The sequence below is a fragment of the Crassostrea angulata genome, chromosome 9, assembly GCF_025612915.1.
Source record: "Crassostrea angulata isolate pt1a10 chromosome 9, ASM2561291v2, whole genome shotgun sequence".
NCBI classification, from domain to species: domain Eukaryota; kingdom Metazoa; phylum Mollusca; class Bivalvia; order Ostreida; family Ostreidae; genus Magallana; species Magallana angulata.
Genome location: NC_069119.1, coordinates 30,169,475 through 30,187,882, shown reverse-complemented (window position 1 = coordinate 30,187,882; position 18,408 = coordinate 30,169,475). Strand labels below are relative to the sequence as shown.

The window sequence follows — 18,408 nt, the reverse complement described above, 5'->3', positions numbered from 1 at the left end:
TGGCGCACGACGCACGACGACGGACGAAGACCAATTGCAATAGGTCACCTGTGTGACTCAGGTGACCTAAAAACTTAAACGGTGTTGCCTATAGTACTAGTACTGTACCAATTATCGGCTAAACTGAGAGTTCGGGTTTATAGCACGCGACAGTCAAAGATTTTTTTTTAATCCAGTCGTCTGTTTCGAATTAAGAAAAGTTAGTTTGCTTGAAAACTTTTTTGAATATGTTTTATACATGAGTTTAAACGATCATTGTTTACCGCTGATTTACATCTTTGCACTTTCAGCAGTGGGGAAAGTGATGTAATAAGTTAAAAACAGACACAAGTAACTGCTTTTCGGACTGAAAACTTTCCTAGAATATTTTCAAAGATGTTCTCTATATATTCTTATGTAAAAATTTATCCCCCCCCCCCCCCCTGGCCCCACCCTACCCATAAGGACCATGATTTAAACAAACTTAAATCTACACTACCTGAGGATGCCTCCAATCCAATTTGAGCTTTTCTGGCCTTAGAGTTTTTGAGAAAAAGATTTTTAAAGATTTCTCAATACCCCCGGGGACCATTATTTAAACAAACTTGAATCTACTTTATCTGAGAATGTCTCCACACAAGTTTATGCTTTTCTGGCCTAATAGTATTTGATAAGATTTTTAAAGATTTTCTCTATACATTCTTTTGCAAAGTTCATCCCCCATTGTGGCCCCACCCTACCCCGGGGACCATGATTTAAACAAACTTAAATCTACTCTACCTGAGGATGCCTCCAATCCAATTTGAGCTTTTCTGGCCTAATAGTTTTTGTGGAGAAGATTTTTAAAGATTTCTCAATATATTCCTATGTAGAAATTCATCCCCCATTGTGGCCCCACCCTACCCCCGGGGACCATGATTTAAATAAACTTGAATCCACATTATCTGAGAATGCCTCCACACAAGTTTAAGCTTTTCTGGCCTAATAGTTTTTGAGAAGATTTTTTAAGAATACCAACAAATTTTCAATAATTCCAAATAATTTCCCCTTTAAGAGGGTGTAGCCCTTCATTTGAACAAACTTGAATCCCCTTCACCCAGTGATGCTTTGTGCCAAATTTGGTTGAAATCTACCCAGTGGTTCTGGAGAAGAAGATGAAAATGTGAAAAGTTTACAACGACAACGCCAATGACAGACAACGGACAAATTTTGATCAGAAAAGCTCACTTAATTAAACTTTCAGCTCAGGTGAGCTAAAAACTCGGCAAATTCGTGGCGTGCTTACAAGCACAGAAGAAGACGTTTTGGGTTCTAAATAATGATATAATCCAACAGATTGATAAATAAGGACTTCACCATTTCAAGTATGTCAAGTTTTATCCAAAAATATCAAGAAATAAGGAAATAAGAAAAGAAAAAGTTAAATTTTAGCCGATAACTAGAACAGTGCCAGTATTGTTTAAGATAAAAATATTGATTTATTATAGACCACCTCAAACCTCAACAGGATGTAGCTACAATGGCAGTCTTATTTAAGAAATCAAATAGGAAAAAACAAATCAGTTACCAGTAATCCGGAAATACTCTTGCATGAAGGAACAATATCCCTCGTGGGTCTCTTGTTAAAAAACGTTTAGTCACAAAAAAGTGGGTTTTTTTAAACAAAAAAATCATAATGAGTGTTTTCAATCGTGTTGGTTTCAGATACACCGAGTAAAAAGACATAAGGCCAAAATATACAGCATTCTAAATTTCGAAATGCATAGATATCAAGAATTTTTTTATTGCCATAGATAAAAGAGAGAAAAAAGGGCGGTGGTTGCAAATTTGAGTTCGTAATTATCATGGAGTAGATCTATAGAAACCATTATGATACATGTAAAACAAAAGTATCGCCAAGCAGATCTTACAGATCTGAAACTCGTTCAATTCTCCAAACATCTATAGAACGCACTGGAATATCTTCTCTTTTAGAAACAGAAAAAGAAAGAAACAAATATTAGTTTTAAAATATCTTAAAAGACATACATTTGTGTTTCAAATAAAATTTGACAATGCTCAATAATTATGAATTATACTTTGGGTTTGACAACATAAAAATGTTTCTCCAACGCGTCTTCAAACTTTCTTTTTTTATCTTCCTAGTTTTATAAGCCAGAACCTCAAAGGTACATTATTACGCCAAATGTTTCTTCTGAAAAGGTGATGTAACATAGAACGTCTTAGTTTCATTTTCACAACTTTCGGTTTCCTCATCATCGCCATTTTGTTTTTGTTCTTCAACATGTTAGATAATACCCACAAACCATTATTGACAGACAATCTCACTGCTCGTTTCCGGATCTTTGTTCTCAAATACGATCCAATATCAGATTCATTATTTGCATTTCTATCAAGTTTGAATTTGTTTTCTTCAAAATGATCCAGAGGTGGTTCCAATACGTAAGATCCGCCGCAATGGCGATTATCATTGGTTTTGTCGTTGCAATTCCTAATGTTTTGGTCTTTCTCGTCGTGATTTTGTGAAGCAATTGTTATTTGCCTTTTTTCTATTTCAATTTTCTTCCCAATAATTTTATGGTCACTACCATCTGGAATTTTCTGATCAGATTCTTTTAGGTCATTTACCTCGGGCTCGGTAAAAATTCCGTTCCGTCTATTGTTCCTCGTTATTCGGGATCCAACGTACTGATGTCCATCACTACTGTCTACTCGGAACTCCTCGGGGTCATTGGTTTTGATAATTTCGTCATACCCACCAATGACCTTTAATAACACGGCTAAGAACACAGGCAAGACAAGTGAAGATATTTTCATCCTGCAATGAATGTATAATGAATATACAAGTAATAGCTTTCCAAAAGCTTGCCTGACTAAACAAAATTATTCAATGGAAGCAAGCATGTATCAATTAGGCTAACTTATCAGAAATGAATTTTAATTTTTGCTGCTGATCATAAATTTATAAATGGAACGTGCAAATTTAAGACGAAATGTTAGTCTTTTCTTCGATTTAGAACATGTACATATATATCACTTGAAATTCATTTATTTTATCAATTCAATTTTTTAGGAATGCACACATATCATTTAAGTAAGCTTGAAAGCTGGAGAGTAAATAGTCGTTTTTTTCAAATTGTATTTGTTATATTAATTGCAAAATCAACTGAAAGGCATTTTTTTAAACTTCCAACCTTATGAAATATGAGAGGGTATACAAACACGTATTGTTTTTAATGTGTGTGGGCAGCTTCATCAAAATCATCTTGACAAGCAATTAAAAAAGGGTGAATTCTCAAATTCAAGTAAAAACCCTAACTGTAACTTTGATTCAATTAGAACTCCTTATTTGCAGTTTCATTATTGCATGCTCCTACAAAAGTGGAGGGGGGGGGGGGGGGGGCAAATCCATGATATTTCCATTTATCCTATAAAGTTAAGAAAAGTGCCAGCTGTCAAAAAAGAGGGGAGGGGGAAACAGCCTCCCTCACCCCAACCCCCGATGCTACGTGCCTGTGATGTAAACACATTGTGTGCTCTAGGGTATTTGCATGATCCCAAACTAATCGGCGCGCAAAAACTATGAATGAGACATTTAGGCGCGAAATCCTGCTTTACCGTTCACGCAACGAATGAACTCATCCATGAACTCATCCAGGGGGGGGGGTTAAGATGAATTTTTTGACATTTGTTTTGTAACAGCTACATACATGTATATCATACTTTGGATCGGATGCTTTGGAAGAAATCTATCGAATTAAGAAACACACTTGATTAGTAATTGTTAAATGTAGTATTGTACATTTAGTAAGACACGCGAGTTATGTTCCCTTTTCAAGATTAATGAAATCGCCCAACTGAACGAAAATCGGGTCACACCCCGCTTTGGCGATTTAGTTCCTCCAGTAAACATTCCAGCTGTTTAATATATATTTGTTTTAATCCAAACTGATGACTCTCTTGTAATAATGACAATCCAACACCAATTATTACTTACATTGTACCGTATAAGACAATATGTTACAACTTGTTGCGATGACCCCTCCCCCTTCTTCACCGTTCAAATATGGTGGAATGCTGATCTATTTTTAAATCAGGATAACACACGTGCTCTTCATGGTGACCGTCCCTTTTACTTGAAAACTCTTGCTCGCTGTTGTTATTACATGCCATAAACCATTTTCATCAATTATGAACGTAAATGCTGACATCTTAAACATGCATCGGTTAATCTTTTTTGTGAAATATCATGATATTGCTTGTTCCATTGTCTGCACTGTTTCGGAGATTGCAACTTTTAAACCTTAGATATGCCTGACGTCATGACGTCAGGCAATAACCTAAATTTTATTTCTTATTTTTCTGTTTTCTAAACGAATGGACTCTCATGGTTAATTAGATCTATTCTAACTTCCTAAATATAAAAGACATGCACTACATAAATCTGGCCTTTTTTGATAAGATTTTTTTTAGTTTACCCTTCATCCAGCTTCTTCAAAGTACAACGAAATGCGTAAAATTTTCAAATAATTTAACCTTTTTTTTTTGTCCTGCTTATAATGCAATTTCTTTTTTTTTTTTTTTTGGGGGGGGGGGTCGTCCAAAACAAATGAGGAAGTACTGAGTTTCCGACGACCACTTTGATTTAAACTTCCATTAAAAAATGTACATGTAACCACCATTTTTCCATTGAAATCCTTTATCAAAGAACAAATGTGGAAGTTGCAAAATCAAAACCTAAAACTTGCAAATTAAAAAAAAAATCAAATAAATCTGAAATAATGAATAAACCAGCAAATTTTAGATATTGAAAAAACAAAACTTGAACAGCTAGTTGCACACGATAAATGTCAGAAACACTGGGCCGTAAAATTTTTCCAGTGCAAAAGATGACATTTTTGCACCCGTCGAAGGTGCATTGTACATGTTTCGAAATATTCGTGTGTCATATGACAGACCTTTGCTTAAAGAGTATATAACTTCCTTTGTTATTGATGTATCTCACCTGTCAGGTGAGATATTTACCTTAAAAAGAATAAATTCCGATACTGAAAAAAAATAATTTTTGTCATCAAAAAAAACCCCCATGTTTTCTATAGAATATTTGAATTTTCATATCGGAATGAAAGAACTTCCTAGAAAAATTTGAATTCCAGTTGGATTTGATCTGATAGCAAATTTTAATTTTTAATGGAAAACTACATGAACCTATCTGAATTATAGTTTAAATACTTTTTTTCCTTTTAAAAATAAAAAAAAAATTATAAGATTTCTATATTTCCTGTAGGAAAATTAATCCTCACAAGAAAATTATTATTTTTCAATAGGGTATTTGTTCTTAAAGATAAGTATTTCTTTTGTCAGGTGAGACACACTAAAAACAATGCAAACGTAAATTCATGTACAAATGTAAATACTCTCCAGACAATGGTTCATCATTTGGTATACATGGAATTTCACGAAACTACATACATGTACATCTCAAGCAGGTGATAAAAAGCCACGTTGGAATTGGCATAAATAGCCACAGTGTTAAAAAAGATATAAATGTTAAATCCAAATTAACTAAATACATGTACTTTTAGAAATAAAGGATTTCCATTGAAAAAAAAAATCGGAAAATAAACATTCCAATTTGTACTTCTCTATTAATTTGAATTTTTACAAACCTGGAGAATTGATTAAGTCCTTTTGGGTTGTATTTTGGTCACGTATACATTTAAACACGTATATTTATATGCAATTCCGAAGAAGGCGTGGAAATTGACTTTTTTTTTTAACAAGAAGCTTTAAGCTTCGATGATTATGAGAAGTAAGTATAAGTATATTAATAAAGATACTCTGTCTTCGTGACATTGTGTTTATAAATATACATGTACCAACACAACCAGACATGAACAAGTGTAATTATAGTCACGTGATTACAAATTATGATATAGATTTAGAGATTGAACTTATTATTTTTTTTTTTACAGAATATATTCCAAGCACAAATCTTTCAAAATAATGATACTAGAATTTTTAAACATCAAAACGTGTTTATACCAACACAACCAGACATCAGCAAGTTTAGCAGTCACGTGATTACAAATTCATACTACAATATCAAAATAATAGACTCGAATTTTTGGGCTTTAATACCGATAAATCAGAAGAGTACTCTTATGTTTTATATATTTTAAACATTATTGGTACTTGAAGATTACCAATTTGTTTTAAATTTTATTTTTTCTCAACTACGCTTCGCTAATTAATAACCAACGAAAACTCCTCAAAAAATCCCGGAAATCATCTGGATTTTTTGGATTTTTCAATCTTGCGCGTGCGCATTACATTCATGCTAACGGGATCTTTAGTTTATGTTTCAACAATATCATATTTGCATGAACAAACGCAGAAACGATAATACAAATAAGTGTAAATTTTCATTGGAAATTTGATATATATTCTTTTCTTATATATATTTATGAATTCTTTATAAATTAAAATTATAAAATAACAAATATACACAACAACTAAGTATATGTACTTACTTAAATTATTTGATTCCATGCAAAAATTCACATTATATTCCTTAGGAGAGTGAAGATAGAATGTTTTATTGTTAAAATGATAAATGGCTTACGGACCCGCGGTTTAACGATAGATTGTCACTGTAGCAAAGAAAATATGTGTACGTTGGCGAAAAAGTGTTAATTCTTCCATTATAATGGGATTAAATTTTTATATGAAATGTATTTACAGTCACAAAAAAGGTTTTTATAATTAATTTGACTATTATTTTCAATGCAACTTCATTAATTTTCTCCAAAATCGTTTCTGAGCGATTCTGCAATTTTCTGCTAAATTACGGGTATAATTGGGAGGCATTCTAACTGTGGTGAGGGCCTTTTTCGAGACACAGTTTAAGATTATTCTAACTAAGGAGAGTCTAGTGAATTTATTAGCATTAATATAGGCTTGTAGGTTTGTTATGTAAATGTCAACAATAAGTGTGTGACTCGATGTATCTATTTCGTAAATGTCCAAAATGTTTTATTATACTTTCATGTTAAATACTGAAATCTGATTGGTTTAGACGCAGTTGGTAATCCGTTCTATTACCCTCAGCGATAGCAACACACTTGGCAACGGGTGATACAACGAATTGTTACATGCACGTAAATTATGCGCTTACGGTTCGTCGTAGAATTCACTTCATTTCTATATAAAAGCAGTAAAACACTCTTTAAAATTAAGACATTCAGTATAATAAAATAAATAGTGCCTGTTTGGGAGGGTAACTGTTGAAATTGACACCCCTCGAAAACCATTGTCAACCGACGCGTTCCGACGCCTATGTATTGAAACATTTATCATTGTGGCCGATTTGTCTTTTACTAATTAACAATTTTTAATTGTCTATGAGTCCATGACAAATTATAATTAGTCATGGGCTCATTGACAATTAAAAATTGTTCATTAGTAAAAGACAGATGAATGGAATACGTTACATATGTTCACTGCATTCGTTTGATCGTGGGAGCAGGTCCGGGTGCAATGTTTAAATCTGGTATGGGAGGACACGGTGGTAGGTTTAACAATGTTACATAAATTTAACATGTAATAAATTCAAGTTATCATCCGCCTATGCACTCATTAGGACAAATGTACATGTATTGTACGATGTACAACTGTACAGGGAGAAATGTAGGATGACTTGTTTGTTTTATCGCGACTACTTTCGAAATTTTTTCTACATTTTCCAAAGTCTCAATCATCTCGGATGACTGTTTACCAATGTTCGAAACAGCGACTTGAGAAAAAAGTGTTTTGTCTACATGGACTATAATTGGAATTTCTAGATAGTGTTCACAAGAATTGCACCAGTGATAATGATGGAAAATCGGACTTATTAAATGAATGTATTTTACCAAATGTATTTGGATTGACTGTGTCCATTGTTCAAAACAGAGTCTTGGGAGAAAAAATATGTCTTAGTGACAGAGGAATTTATTTAGTATTCTGATTAGAGAGTGTCTTCAAGGACTGCACTAAATCATGGAAAACCAGACTTATTATATGAATGCTATATATAGCCAGATTATCCTGCCTAATAGCATTTTTCTCATAATAGGGACTATTATTGGAGTGATAGGAAACCTGTTGATTCTCTTCCTCTACACGTTCGGATTAAAAGACGCGGGAGGTGAGAGATACTTTATCCCGATTCTGGCGTTTATGGATACATTGGGATGCACCGTAAGCGCCGTTTTTTACCTGTTAGATAACTACTTTTTGTTCGATTTTCCTAGCGCCGAGCTTTGTCAAACGTTATCCCTCGTAGTGTGTTTCACTTCCGGTTCTTCCGGGCACCTGTTGTTGGTCATCGCGGCGCAGCGGTACCTCCTGATTTGCCGGCCCCTCGGGCGCCAGATGACTACCAGCGTTAGAAGATGGACAGTTCTAGTGCTTTTCGGGGTGACCTTTGTGTACTCTCTGCCTTTATTCATGACCAGCGGAATCCGATTGTCCAAGAAAAGCTTCTTAAATCAAACTGTAAACGCACGAACGTGTGTTCTCTCTGTCAAAGGCGGGGCCGAAACGATGGCGTATTTCGTAATATTGTTTCTAATTACTATAAGTAACATTGTTGGTATATCTGCTTTCTACATACCAGTCACAAAAACAATTTACCAACACATGAAAAAGAGGAACCAAAGGCGCCAAAGTGTTTTTAATTTCAACAGTGTGCAAACACGACAAAGCGTTGATGCCTCGACAATGAAATCCACAACTTCCGGTGGAAGTCGTCAATCTTCCATAACAGATTCCGAGCCTGCGCCTCTTGCTAAAACCCGAATTAATTTGATGTTTCTTGCCATCATAGTAGTTTTTATAGTGTCTTACCTTCCTTCTTTTGCTATTTTGCTTGTTACGTACATCGAGCGACAATTTGATTATTTAGAACTTTCTCCGCTTGGTATTAATACGTGGATTTTCATGGCGCGACTTATATTCCTGACTCATATTGTTAACCCCTTTGTTTATGGATATTTTGATGGGAAATTGAAATTGGAGATGAAGAGGATATTTTGTCGAAAATGAATTTTTGGTACATTGCTTATTATTAAAAATTCTTTACATCTATTTGAAAGTTATTGTATATATAATAAATTTTAAGTGCTCTCTAAGCTACTATACATTTAAGCACAGCTATTGTTATAAAACAAACGGTAAAATAAAATTTGAATTACAATTTACACAATGATCTTGATATTACTAAAATTAGCGCTAGCATAATTTAGTTATCGCTGAATCAGCATAAGGATCGTATCGAAACGTTTAAATGGAATGGTAGGAGATAGAAGCACCACAATAATTTCATAGTAATTAGCTAGGACCATTATCACAAGACCTTGGACTTAGGGTAGCTATAGGGTGTACATGTTACTATGTTTTTCGTGCTAAGTTGAAAATGACGATGGTTTCAGTTGAAAATATACACAGATTGCATCTAGGCTTAGCTCAAAGCCAGACAAATATTGTTGATTTCAAAGAGCCATGGGTCAATGGAATAGACAGGCCTGTGTTACTTGGCTTTTTGGCATCCAAAATCCTATAACCTCCTGTTAAAATTGTTCTAGAAAAAAACCCGGGTTTAAACATGTTTTGTCCTACTTAAGTTAATGAACGAAATTTAAATATTATAATAAATTTGAGATTAAAAATAACAGTTACTGTAGCTACTGACCCCGTTTATTTAAAGGGGCATGGTCACGATTTTGGTCAAATTCTATTTTTCTGTTTTCATTATTTACACTGCTTTAGAAAAGCATTTCTAATGATCATATTAATTGAGAGTCAGTCATTAAGTTATAAGCAAGACTCAGGGCTCACAATTCTTTGTCATGTAAACAAGGCTCGTGCCCTGTTTTTTTTCATAGGTTCAATATACATGTACCAGTAAAAAAACTTTCTCAAGCTGATTTGTCTATCTTCTTATTCGTTTTAAGCATAAATAAAGAGTTCCTAACGTTTAACACATTCATTTAAGCTCTGTTACTTGCTTATAACTCAACGAATGCCACTCAAATTCTGGTTGCCTATTAAAAATGCCTTACTGAAGCATTGTAAACATTAAAATCGGAAAAATAATTTTTAACCAAAATCGTGACCATGCCCCTTTATAGGACATATCCATCTGATCATCAAATATATAGCAGAGTCGGTTTACTCATTTTAATAATAACCATACAATCCAAATATATATGCCATTATATAATACACATCAAGTAAACATCCCCTGATTAATCACATCCCGATCGCAAATTTGTCAATAATTCTAAATTATCTTCATTTGAAGTACATGTAAGTAGTTCCTTCATTTGAACAAATTTGAATTTTCTTCACCCAGGAATGCTTTGTGCCAAGTTTTTTTTTTGGGGAAAGAAGTATTTATTAAAAAAAATGTGAACACAATTAAATTACAGACGGACGGACAGACTCCAAATTAAAAATATCAGAAATGCTCACTTAGCTTACAACTTGTCTCCCTTTTTACCATTCTCTTTCTCAATCTCTAAATAAAAGAAAATATGAATACAGGTGTATATAATGTAGAATTTTTATTTACTATTGTCTTATACAAAAATTTAGATTATTGATAGTCATATATTGCAGATATTATTTGAAAAAAAATAAATGTCAGAAATGCTCATGCTCTTTTAATCTATTTACACTTCAATCCTCTTGCAAACAAAAGAATTTCATTTATATAAGAGAAATCAATATAATAAATTACAGTTACATTGTAAATAAGTAAACTAATAATTAAAATTTGAGCCCTTCTCCCTGAGAAAAAACACCTCAATCTTTATATCGAAAGTGTACATGTTGCGGTAGGTTTTTTCTTAACCCAGACTAATTTTCAAGTCAATTAATTGTCCTTGCGCTATACAACAATCTTCCTCCACATGGATAAGGATTTTCTTCTCTGGAAATGACAGAAAGACTATAACCCCCTTGAAACCATTGTCAAAATCTTGGATCAACGCCCTTAAGAGTCATAATTAAGCAACAAACACTTAGTCCTTATAAGCTAGCAGCCCTCTGAGGGCGATACTGCAATAAGAGGTAGTGATCTGAGAGCAGTTATATTTTACATTGTGCGTTATTTAGTTCATTAATACGGGCATCTTATTGGCTCTCCATGACAATGTCACATCATGACATTGCTATACATCAAAATTACTGGAAGATTTAACCGATTTCTCGGATGCATGTATATAATCGTTGATACTTTGAAACATTTTACCTTGAAAAAAATATATGCAATTCAATATCTTGCAAATTTTGTTGACCTCTACTTGTTACATACATATTCCAATACGATATACCGGTAGGATGTAACATTGCAGGCACGTAGCATCGGGGGGGGGGGGGGGGGCTGCCCCTCCCCCCCCCCTTTTCCACTTTTTCTCGCAGCAACAATTTTTTAAAAAATTTACATATAAAAAATTGAATTATCATGGAGTCGCCCCCCCCCCCTTTTTGGAAGTATGTAAAAAATTGATATGAAAATAAGGAAATGAGGAGTGAAATGGAAGTTATATACTACGCCAACCCCCCCCCCCCCCCCCCCCCCCCCCCCCCGGAATAGGATTTTGAAGATTTGGGGAAACTTTAGATTTCCCGTTTTTATTTTTTATTTTTTTCAAAAACGATGCTACGTGCCTGCATTGAGAAGGAGTTATCCTTCGTACGTTTTATCCAAGTGAAGTAAAATTCAAAAATGAATGAATTATCGAATCAATTATATACAAACATAATATGTAAACGGTGTGACCGTTGGACCGAGCGCAGATTTAACACAGTGCAGTTTGATTTATGTATGATAAAACCTATTTAAAACGCACACAGTAGGATCCGCCTGCATGGTTGCCTACTCATACCATTCATCAAAGTTAAACTAAACGTCGCGTGCTCAGTCTACATTATGACGTCATATCTCAGACGTAAAACGTTCAAGGTTTGTCTACGGAAATAGCCGAAGAGAGTTACGTGATTCCAATTTTTTTTATTTCTTCTTTCATTGTTCATCAATTTACCTCATATGAATGCCGCTGTAATAAATTCTAATACTTTATTCAGTATCTAAAAGATCAGTTCCTTGACGTTAATGTTTTTATTCCATCTTATAATTTGATAAGACATACATAGAAAAAGTCGTGTTTCTTGATTGAAGCACTATTAAATCTTATCTGATTTCCTTTTTAATTTCCTTTAATTCAAATTACCTTCTATTGAAATACTGGAACTTATTTAATCGAGTTTAGGGGCAATAAACATCGATAAGTACCCGTCAATCAATGATCGAACTAACTTTTTAAAAACAAAATGGCTAGTGCCAATATGGCGGCGCCCAGGGCTGGAAGAAAATTTTTTTGGCCTTAGTACCCCTGATTCAACTTTCATTTTTCACTGATTTTCTTATATATACGTGTTACCATTAATCCTCGCTTCGCGAGGCGGGCTTCGCCCGCCTCTCGCTGCGCTCGGTATAACTTGAATAAAAAAATGAATATCTGTCAAATCCGTTTGCATTTGGTGTATTTTAATGATAAAATGATTATATAGTTAAAAATACTGCAGTTCTAAGTGTGTCCAGGTGAGGGTTGGCATACAACTATTTGGTTAAAACCATTTACATGTACATGTATGTGTATTTGAATTTTTGCAGAAAATAAAGAAAAGGTGACACGTGATTTATTTATAGCGAGCGCAGCGAGGCGGCGCGAAGCGCCGCTCGCGTAGCGAGCTTCATAGACAACGTGTACGAGCGGAGAAAATTCGAGTTGAAATCTGCACATTGTTCAAAGAAATTTTTATGAGGCCACGTGAAAACGTTCTACTATCCCAGTGATCCTTTGCGGTGCATAGCAACATGGTGGAACAGGAAGAGTTTCCACGGAAAATTTTTACCTATAAATCGCATACATTATTTTCATTTAACAATAGAAAATCGTTTTAAAAACATTAAAGTAAACAACACATATGCTTACGTAAAATTTTTGCTGACATATGACGTCATTTCCTTCCACGAATTTGTCCGACAATTTACGAAAACTGTCGAGCGCAAAAATTAAGTATGACGTCACAGTGATCTCGGGCTATATATATTCCAGCAATAAGAGGCGGATCAAGCATCTGTACTGGATGTAACGTGTAGAAAGTACTCAGTTTCAGTGTTAACGGTGACTCTTTGGCCGATTAGTTTTGTTTTGAATTTTTTTTTGCTCAGTTAATACGCATGCAAGTTCCATGCTAAAACTGTCATATTGATCCAAACATATAATTATGCATACATTAAGTAGGTGACAAAAAATTATTAAAAAAGAGGAAAAAAAAGTCCAATCATTATTAGATCTACGTGCAGCCACGTCATTTTGTAATGAATAAATAAAAGAAATAAATTAAACTGTTAAAATATCTACATGTATTTGTTATAGTTGCATATGTGGTAAAACCTTTAAATAATATTGGATAACACACTAAAAAAGGGTGAGGGCACATGTCTACAACGCTTATATAGCGTACAAAAATTAAAAAGATTAAAGACAAAATTGATGTCACAGAGGAAAATAATTAAAACACTGATAACAACAAGGAACAAAATGAGAAATAACACAGACACACAATTTATTGTTTACTGATTTTAATGATCATTATTAAAAGGTAAAGGAATGATAAACCATCATTGTATTTACATTAACAAAAAACCAAACGGTTTTGTGTTTATCTAAATATTTTAATAAGTCTGTTTAACATTTTATTAATGCTCATTTGTAGTTTGTTTAAGTGTATAAGCCTAGGAAGGGACCATTGGAATAAAAGTTAAATAACTTTGGGTTCCTTGCGGCGGTAAAAGTTTTCAAACAAAGCCCAAGTTTTTTGGTTAGGGCAAGTCCACGGGTTGCATTTAACAATGATGACAGATGTGTGGTTGCTTCTGCGCTCGCCCCAACGGTCACACCGTAAAACATATTAGAATCTTGTTTATAAATAAGACGATTGATCAGGCCCCTACAATTAATTGAATTGATAATTTTGTTTTTGGAGAATGTGTGTCTTCTTATTTTAATATTTCTTTTTATCATGTGACTTAAAATAAAATATCACGTTAGATTTTCTAAAGGGACATTTAGTAAAGTGATTAAAATATCTTTTTTATTATTTTGGTGCCTACATGTGAAAAACTAAACAGTTGAGTCCATTGGGGTAAGTGGACTTGCCAGGTTGAATCACTAAACGCCATTGGTTTAAAACTCCTAAGTAACGCATCATTTCATTGGATAATAGTGGGCGGTATGTGTTTCCCATAGTATCAAGCATGTGGCTATCAAGTATCAACAGGTAACTTCAAGGAGATTTAGATTTGTTTACTTTTGTTTATCTGTATGAATGAATGACCACATTTAAATATTCACGGTTCTTTAAAAACGTTGGCATCTCGGTAAGTAACATCAATGTTTTCTATCCTCATTCAAATAATCTATATTTTAGAGAAAAAAAGGCACAAGCTGCTGCTTCGCCTGTTTCTTACACACGTAAAGTGACCATCAGCTGATCGCTGTATGAATAATGTGCAAAACGGTTATATCAGCAATTGTCAGGAAAGCGTAACAAATGTATGCATGGTTATTTTAAATCGGACACACCCTTTAACTGAATCCAGGGCAAGTATAGTAGGGTGTCCATTTAATGTCCATTTGATTTGATTCTTTTGGATGCATTTGAATTCTTCTTTTTTTTTTTTTTACATGACGTCAATTTTCTCCAAATTATTCCAAAGCTTCACATTAATTACTTAGGGAGTTTGATTATAATGATGCATGTAGATATGCCTACTTTTGAAAATGTGGTAGGTTTATTCTCATGCAGACATTTGTTATGTTATGTCATGGAATCAGAGACTTATAAAATGTTATTTGTGTCTCTGATGGCTAGGTTAAATTTCAATGATTCCAATATTATACAATATTTCTCTGGGTTCAAACAATTGATCAAGCAGGATGCTGTCATGCCTGTTGGGTTATCATCTCTTGATCTTGACTATAGGAAGCCAATCATGTTTGATCACGGTACCAATCTCTCTTGTCTTTCAATGTAACAGTTGTTATTTGTACAAATACAAAAAAAGACATGTCATAAAAGTGAAAAAAAAAATTTTGTTGACAAAACTCCAAAAATTGAAAAGTAGATTCATTTGTATGATAGCCTTGCATATATACCCATTTGCGTTTGTCAGAGCCTTTGTCATGGTCAGAAATATCTGACATTTTCCTGGCTTTTTTAATGATTTTGATATTTTCCTTGCCAGGAAAATATTTTGGACTACCTTTGTCATTACATGTAGCTCATATTTTTCCAGAATTGTGCCCATTGTGTACCACTTCTAATTTCAACTTTGATCAACTTGTAAATTTTGTTAATCTCATTGACAGGTCATAACCGTCATTTGAATTATACTTGTTTTACAAATACATGTACATGTACTCATTGTCTTTTAAGTAAGAAGGACAATCATATCTGTACATACATGTAAGTTCTGACCTCAATGGCAAGAGATCCCCATATTTTAGACCCTTTAGTTTAACCAAAAAATTGATTCATAGCGGTAACTCGATCAGTTCTTAATTCTCATGTCAAGCAGGCTAGTAGATAAATGTTATGATGCCTGTATCTGTTTTAGTCTTGTTTAGGTTAGTGGTTTTTAAGGACGGGTATGTTCATCATGTTCACTTATTTCTTATTATTTATGGTTACCTTGAAATTAATGTCAAAATGGGATTCGGCCCCTGTGTTAAAGACAGTGCATTATCTTTCAGACAATACGACAGCTAGGGCAATTAATTTTTTTTGCAAAGACTACGGTTTACAGTTTTAATCCACAGGTTTCCAAGATATGGAAAATTACGTTAAATCCACACAAGCTTCTGTCTCTGTGCACTATAAGTGCATGTTGCCTGGTAAAGATTTCCGTTGTCACTTGAATTGACAACTGCAGTAATTTGTTTCCGAGTATATATACTTTGATATAGATTCTCAAGTAAACTAATTAAACAACTCTCAAGACATGTACCCATTGCTGACCCCTTTTGCTTACAAGTGTTAATACATTCAAATGAAATTACAGGTATATGAATTAGATAAAATAATCATGTATATTTCATGTATTGATACTGTATATCCGTGTTTTTTTTTCGCGTGTTACAAAATTTGCGAAAATGGGGAAAACATGTAGCATTTTTAATTTGCGCAAGTCATTTTTTGCGATTTTTAAAAGTTTTTTTTAGAAAATAATATAAGTCAGATATAATTTCTACGTATTCAATATTTTGCGATTTGAAAGAGATTGCAAAAATAGCGAAAATTAGATCATCGCGAAAATTACCGGATATAGGGTATATATATTACAACTAAGATTATAGTTCTATATGTCTATATTCATGTACTGGTCAGAATTGAATTCTCTACTTTGGTTTGGTATAAGAAAGAGATAGTCAATACATGACAAATTCTGACAATTTTTTATTCATAGTATTATGAAAGGTGTATTTGATAACAGCTACATGTAAATGTAGTACACAGCTTATAACAAGCAGATATATTTTTTAAAGAAATAATGTGTGAATAACTCTCTCTCTCTTAGTTTCTCTTTTGCACTCAAAATTGATTATTTTACCAAATAAAAAAAACCCATTTTCAATTCAAGCAACATTCTGCAGCAGAAAATTAGGACTGCTGAATATAAATAATTACAATGAAAAACCCCAATGATATTCAATAATTCGATCAAATCTGCAAAGGGTGCATAAAACAAATAGACATATTCGGTCATGATTCAGCAGATTTCGAGTCCTTTAAAGAACGTCAGCTCTAGCTGTTTTTGTTGACACCGCGATAGAAATCAGAAGATAGCAAACAATGCCGCGTTAAATGAATGATCGTTCTATTGTCCCACAGCGCGTAGACAAATACCAAATGAATATTTGTGTCAGTGATATCATTCAAATGAATGAAGAGACTGATAAAGCAAGCATGCATGGAAATATAAATGATTAAATGTATATTGAATACACTAATTACCAACTAAATGAATGACCTTGAACTCATTTCTGGGTCAAGGAATGAACTAGATGGCTTGCAGAGGAAAATTGTCACCTTGGCTTGCGTATTGAATTTTTTGAATTGGTGACCATGAAAAAGGTCATTTTGAATACATTGGTTTTCATGGGTAAGAAGAAAAGCCTTGCAAGTTACGCCTGGCACGTCAGATCGCTGACATGCACGGTACCTTTTTCCATGCAGCGACTTAGATTTAAACATTTTTTAGATGTTTTGAACTTATTGTTGTGCTAGCTTAGTTAACATTTATGTATAATACATCAAACATGGGTCTGAACCGTGCAGTGCTGACTACAATTAAGTCATCATTATTGGGAACAAGTTTGTGGACAGCTAGGCTAGATTGAACAGCTTTTAAATAACCTTAGGTTTTCTTAGAATATGATTTAAATTCAACATAAAGGGCTATGACCATTTAGAGAAATGCATCATATAGTGTTTGTGTAATTGATCATTAGTTAGTGTAAAGTAGCGCTAGTTTATTTCGAAAGACATGAATTCGCTGATATTAAATAAAACATTTAATTTTTCATTCCCCCCAAATTATCTTTCTTTAAGATGATCAATTTAATTAATTAAAAGTAAGAAAATGACTTGAAATTTAATAAAGAAATGTATACAGTTTTAGCCCCAACCCACTAGCTATCGCGTCCTTTCAAAGACAAATTTAATACGTCAGATGATTTTTTTCCCCTGTAGAATCTCGTCAATACAATACGATCTTATTATCTAGTTAGCCATGAATCCGGGTAATTTGATTGTGATAGGTGTAACATATAACTCAGGGGCTACATCTATGATCTTCTATACACAATACAGCTAGTTATAACCCGTAATCCAGGTTATTGAATTGTTAGCAGGTGTTACATGTACTTTACAAAGGTAATCCTAACAAGTTTTCTCATCAGAGGATATAAACCCCACAGTACCCAGAGTTCTTTAAAAAAAATAGGGGGGGGGGGGGGGGGGGTTGGAGGGTCAGGCTCTCTCAGATAGCCAACCCAACACCTAGTGATGCAGAGTTCTTGGATGAGGCAGAGCTCCTGGATTTGGGAGGTGGGGGGGGGTGAAGGAGATGGAGTGGGGTAGGCTCTCTCTGACAGCCAACCCAACACCCAAGTTAGGTAGAATTTCTGGGGTGTTTTTAGGGGGGGGGGGGGGATGGCAGGCTCTCTCTGATAACCATCTCAACACCTAAGTGAGACCAAGACTCGCAGCTTAGTGCATAAGGGCCCCCAAGGGACACCTGTAGTATTGTTT

The 18,408-nt window shown here is 34.1% G+C and overlaps 2 protein-coding genes across 9 annotated transcripts in view; one reads left to right on the top strand and one right to left on the bottom strand.

Annotated features, from left to right (window-relative positions):
- Positions 1–1,773: 1,773 nt before the first annotated feature.
- On the bottom strand, positions 1,774–14,338 carry LOC128162382 (uncharacterized). 3 transcript variants are annotated; one of them, XM_052825561.1, is made up of 4 exons: positions 14,207–14,338; positions 10,827–10,954; positions 10,495–10,540; positions 1,774–2,797 (listed from the first exon to the last, which is right to left on the bottom strand). In XM_052825561.1, exon 4 carries the CDS (start codon positions 2,794–2,796, stop codon positions 2,113–2,115), a length of 684 nt encoding a protein of 227 aa, XP_052681521.1. In that variant the 5' UTR covers position 2,797; positions 10,495–10,540; positions 10,827–10,954; positions 14,207–14,338; the 3' UTR covers positions 1,774–2,112. The 3 variants fall into 3 exon arrangements, with proteins under 3 accessions (XP_052681521.1, XP_052681522.1, XP_052681520.1); XM_052825562.1 differs by lacking the exon at positions 10,827–10,954 and having other exon boundaries at positions 14,207–14,263; XM_052825560.1 differs by lacking the exons at positions 10,495–10,540; positions 10,827–10,954; positions 14,207–14,338 and adding an exon at positions 5,649–5,699.
- Positions 14,291–18,408, top strand: part of LOC128162380 (tubulin monoglutamylase TTLL4-like) — a 40,405-nt gene continuing 36,287 nt past the window's right edge. For 5 of the 6 annotated variants that reach the window (XR_008240645.1, XM_052825556.1, XM_052825553.1 and 2 more), the window contains exon 1: positions 14,291–14,373. The gene's annotated coding sequence lies outside the window, so the exon portion shown is untranslated. Of the gene's footprint in view, positions 14,474–18,408 lie in introns of all 6 variants that reach the window. The other variant, XM_052825555.1, reaches the window with a different exon arrangement.

Bases quoted from the DNA above. Each gene is read 5' to 3' on its own strand.
- LOC128162382 (XM_052825561.1), bottom strand. From the start codon at position 2,796: ATGAAAATATCTTCACTTGTCTTGCCTGTGTTCTTAGCCGTGTTATTA.